The sequence below is a fragment of the Populus euphratica genome, unplaced genomic scaffold, assembly GCF_000495115.2.
Source record: "Populus euphratica unplaced genomic scaffold, PopEup_1.0 scaffold146.1, whole genome shotgun sequence".
Lineage (NCBI taxonomy): Eukaryota > Viridiplantae > Streptophyta > Magnoliopsida > Malpighiales > Salicaceae > Populus > Populus euphratica.
This window is the reverse complement of record NW_011500037.1, coordinates 49912-55229: the sequence shown is the minus strand read 5'-3', so window position 1 is coordinate 55229 and position 5318 is coordinate 49912. Positions and strand designations below refer to the sequence as shown.

The following is a 5318-nucleotide window of genomic DNA, read 5'->3' as shown; positions in this document are numbered from 1 at the left end:
CTATGAAATATTTGGGAGTGCCTCTTATCTCGTCCAGACTAAAGGCTGTTTATTGTAAGGGTCTCGTGGATCGAATCACCTCTAAAGTTCGACATTGGACTTGTAGAACACTCTCGTATGCAGGACGAGTACAACTGATTAATTCAGTTTTATTTTCCATCCAAGTCTATTGGGCATCTCTCTTCCTCTTACCTGGGCAAGTCATAAAAAGTGTGGAGCAAATTATGAGATCCTTTCTTTGGTCAGGTTCAGATATGAGAACTACTGGGGCTAAAGTGGCTTGGGATCAGGTATGTCTTCCAAAAAAGGAGGGGGGGCTAGGAATAAAGAGGATAACAGAATGGAACAAGATTGCTTTGTTGAAACACATTTGGAACCTGTGCAATGACTCAGATGGCTCAATCTGGTCTACTTGGATCAGATGTAATCTGTTGCGAGGTAGGAATTTCTGGACAATCAAGACGCCACAGAATTGCTCTTGGGCATGGAGAAAGATTCTAAAGCTCAGATCCTTAGCATGGCCGAAGATGAAGTACATCATAGGGGATGGCAGGACAACTTCTCTATGGTTTGACAATTGGCATCCTCACAGCCCGCTCGCAGATTCTTACGGCGACAGATTCATCTATGATTCAGGTATGGAAAAGAACGCGAAGGTGAATATGCTGATTCATAACTCAGAATGGAAAATTCCTACCACTCACGCTATTGGATGGCACCCCATTGTAGAAGCTATTCCTTCCAATTCTAATCCTATGATAGGGCAAAATGATGAGATTGTTTGGCTGGATTCACCAAATCACAGATTCTCGATCAAAATAGCTTGGGAACAACTAAGATTTCATCATACGATGGTCGAATGGCATGACATTGTGTGGTTCAAGAATGCTGTTCCAAGACATTCGTTTCTTCTATGGGTGGCTGTCCAACAGAAACTCACAACTCAAGATAGACTTCATCGATTTGGTATACATGGTCCCAATAGATGCTCACTCTGTCTCCGCAACTACGAAGATCACAACCACTTGTTCTTTGAATGCTCCTATACTAAAGCGATCTGGTGGGATGTTTGTGACAGATGCAACATTCCAAGAATGACAAAAGGATGGGATGAATGGATTCGATGGGCCACTGTCACTTGGCATGGCAAAAGTTTTGTCAATTTTTCTCGTAAACTCAGTTTTGCAGCTACAGTGTATCATATCTGGCAAGAAAGGAATGCAAGGACCTTTGCTGGAATATCTAGAACTCAGAATTTGGTCTTTCATCAAATTGAATGTATCATCCGTGATAAGCTTGATTTGATGAGGAACGTTCTACCAACAGATGAAAATAAAAGAATCCAACGAGCATGGAGGGTTAATAACATAGATTCTTCATTTGATATTTAGCTGGTTGTATTGGTTTCCCTAACGAATCAAGTTAGGTCTTGAGTTTTCAGTTCGGTGGCTAGCATGTAGCCATCTGTTGTTTTACGTTTCTGTTCTCATTGTAAATCTGGGGTATGCCCCTTATAATCTTTGTATCGTTTTCCTTTAATAAATACGTCAACTTACCAAAAAAAAAAAAAGCAAGCTGAATCGAAGACATGCTAAATGGGTGGAGTTTATGGAGTCATTTCCTTATGTCATAAAGTACAAGAAAGGGCAAGTTAATGTGGTTGCTGATGCTCTTTCTAGGAGGTATGCACTGATCTCTATGTTGAATGCAAGGCTGATGGGTTTTGAACAAGTGAAGGATCAATACGCTAATGATTCCTACTTTGCTAATGTGGTTACCGAATGTGCAAAGGGAGCTTGTGATGGAAGAAGAGAAGGAAGTAAAATATTACAGAACTGATTCAAGGCTTATTTATAGCCTTCTATGCAGCCCCTTAATCCTAGAAGCAAAAGGAAAAGGTAGCCACCCATATTGTTTCCACGTTGTAGTAAGATTCTTTTGTTTCCCTTATTGGTCTCACCTCATAGCCCAAATAAGATTATATTGGACCCCTCTTATACATGGATAAGATGTACTAGGGTCTCCTTTTAATACTCTAATGGACCTTGCAATTCTGACTTGGTTGAAACATTTAAAACCAATGCATTTAATGTCTCTTTCAATCCCTTTGTCTTGGACCGAGTCATTGGACCATTTGGAACATGTAATGGGTCCTTGCTGGCATTTCTGGGTTGGCCCGCATCATCCCCTCTCTCCTCGAAAGGATTCGACCTTGAATCAAAATCTGTGTCAAAAAACATAAGATCAGAAACATTAAAGGCAGCACTAACAACATATTCACCTAGAAGGTCAATTTTGTATATGTTGCCATTGATTCTCTCTAAAACCTGAAATGGACCATCACTACGAGGCTGTACTTTTGATTTCCTTTGGTTAGGAAATCATTGCTTACGCATGTGCACCTAAACCCAATCATTGGGTTGGAAAACAACCAGTTTACGTCCCTTATTTGCTTTACAAGCGTAAAGTCTGTTCTTTTTCTCTATTTACAGTCGAACTCCTTAATGGAGTTGTCTCACCATCTTTGCCTTCTTTTCACCATTTAAACTTACCCTTTCTTCAAAAGGCAAAGGAATTAAGTCCATAGGAGTTAGTGGATTAAAACCATAAACAATTTCAAAAGGAGAAAAACCAGTGGTCGAGTGCACAGTTCTATTATAAGCAAACTCAACAAAAGGCAAACATTCTTCCCAACTTTTTAAATTCTTTTGAATTATACGCAAAAGTTGGGATAATATTCTATTCATTACCTCAGTTTGTCCATCTGTTTGAGGATGATATGTTGTCGAAAATAAAGTTTAGATCCCAACTTTCCCCATAAGCTCTTCCAAAAGTAGTTAAGGAACTTAACATTGCAATCTGACACTATACTCTTAGGAATACCATACAAATGTACAATCTCCCTAAAGCACAAGTCTACAATATGAGATGCATCATTCATTTTATTGCATGCAATGAAATGAGATATTTTAGAAAACCTATCAACCACAACAAAAATAAAGTCTCTACCTTTCTTTGACCTAGGTAAACCTAAAACAAAGTCCATAGAGATATCTACCCAAGGTTCAGTAAGCACAAGTAATGGTGTATATAGTCCATGCGGTTGTACTCTAGATTTTGCCTTTCTACAAGCAATGCACTATTCACAAATTCATTGCACATCTCTTTTCATCTTTGGCCAATAGAAATGCTCATGCAATACATCCAAGGTTTTCACATATTCACGCAAAGAACTAGTAGGAACACAATCTATTCTCTTTGAACAAATAACCATCCATCAAATAAAACTTACCAAAAGTCGAATGTCCACATGCATTATAAATCTCGGCAAAGTCAGAATCATTATCATATAATTCCTTCACATATTCAAAGCCTAACAATCTAGTATTCATGGTGTGTAAAAGAACATACCTGCATGAAAGTGTATCAGCTACGATGTTCTCTTTGCCTTGCTTATACCTGATTACGTATGCAAAAGTTTCAATGAATTCAAACCATTTTACATGCCTCCTATTCAACTTACCTTGTCCTTTCAGATGTTTCAATGACTCATGATCCGAATGGATTACAAACTCTATTGGCCACAAGTAATGCTGCCATGTCTCAAGTGCTCTTACCAATGCATAGAGTTCTTTGTCATAAGTAGGATAATTCAAGGTCGCTCCACTGAACTTCTCACTAAAATACACAATTGGTCTCCGATCCTGCATCAAAACAGCACCTATTCCCATTCCAGAGGCATCACATTCTATTTCAAATGCTTTCATAAAGTTAGGTAAAGCCAAAATAGGTGTAGAACATAATTTCTCTTTCAAAAGAACAAAAGTCAATTCTTGTTCCTCCCCTCATTTAAACCCAACTGACTTTTTAACCACTTCATTCAAAGGTGCAGCTATTGTACTAAAATATTTCACAAAACACCTATAAAAACTAGCTAACCCATGAAAACTCCTTACCTCACTTACCGATTTAGGTGTAAGCCAATCTCGGATGGCCCTAACTTTCTCCTCATCCGTCTCGATACCCTGTGCAGTTACGACATAGCCAAGAAACACAATTTTCTTCATGCAAAAGCCACACTTTTTTAAGATTACCAAACAATTTCTCACTACTTAATACATTAAGTACATTACGCAAATGATCAAGATGGCCCTCACTTACCAATTTGGGTGTAGGCCAATCCTGGATGGCCATAACTTTCTCCTCATCCATCCCGATACCCTGTGCAGCTACAACATAGCCAAGAAACACAATTTTCTCCATGTAAAAGGCACACTTTTTTAAGATTAGTAAACAATTTCTCACTACTCAATACATTAAGTACATTACGCAAATGATCAAGATGCTTAGTTAAGTTCTTGCTATAGATCAGAATGTCATCAAAATACATAATCACAAACTTACCTATGAATGCACACAACACATCATTCATTAAACGCATAAATGTACTAGGTGCATTTGTAAGTCCAAACAACTTTACTAACCATGGTTAGTCTTAAATGATGTTTTCCACTCATCACCTTCTTTCATCCTAATATGATGGTACCCACTTTTCAAGTCAATTTTAGAGAAAATATAGGATCCATGTAACACATCTAACATGTCATCAAGCCTAAGAATGGGGCGTCTATGCTTTACCGTTATGTTGTTGATGGCTTAGCAATCAACACACATCCTCCATGTTCCATCCTTCTTGGGCACAAGTAGCATGGGTACAGCACACAGGCCCATACTCTTACGAATGTAACCCTTTTCCATCAGCTCATCAACTTGCCTTTGAAGCTCTTTTGTCTCCTCGGGATTGCTTCCATAGGCTAGTCGGTTAGGAATTGAAGCTCTAGGTACGAAATCAATTTGATGCTCTATCCCCCTCAATGGTGGTAATCCGCTAGAAGTATCATCGGGGAACACATCATCAAACTCCTACAATAAAGAAATAGCAACACTAGGCATAATATGATCAAGATCATTAGTATTAAAGTAGGCCTCTTTGTACACAAGTAAAATCATTGGCTTGTTAGTGGAAAATGCAAATATGAGCTCACCCTCTCTAGTATAAAAATTAGGTTGTTTCTTTAGTTTTTCCACGCAATTCTCATCACCCTTCCTGACTTTCTTCACTCCTCTTGTCTTACCTCCACTCTCGGCCAGATTTGGGTGTTTTTAAGTTGTGGTCAAATGGATTGATTTGTTTGGAGTGTTGGCTAAATATTTGTTTGTGTTTGGATGGGTGGTTGAATGGGTTGTAGTGGTTTGGTTTCTAGCCAATCTAATGGTCTTCTCTACCCTTGTTCCTCACCTTGATTTTCTCTCCCCAT

General features: G+C 38.6%; 1 protein-coding gene across 1 annotated transcript in view; it reads right to left on the bottom strand.

Annotated features, from left to right (window-relative positions):
* Nucleotides 1-2027: 2027 nt before the first annotated feature.
* The window catches only part of LOC105142821 (uncharacterized), a 13899-nt gene continuing 10608 nt past the window's right edge, over nucleotides 2028-5318 (bottom strand). The window contains exons 2-7 of the mRNA XM_011050629.1: nucleotides 4669-4923; nucleotides 4162-4275; nucleotides 3966-4061; nucleotides 3574-3704; nucleotides 3293-3459; nucleotides 2028-2224 (exon numbers count right to left, since the gene is read on the bottom strand). Coding sequence (XP_011048931.1) covers nucleotides 2028-2224; nucleotides 3293-3459; nucleotides 3574-3704; nucleotides 3966-4061; nucleotides 4162-4275; nucleotides 4669-4923 — 960 coding nt within the window. The remainder of the gene's footprint in view (nucleotides 2225-3292; nucleotides 3460-3573; nucleotides 3705-3965; nucleotides 4062-4161; nucleotides 4276-4668; nucleotides 4924-5318) is intronic.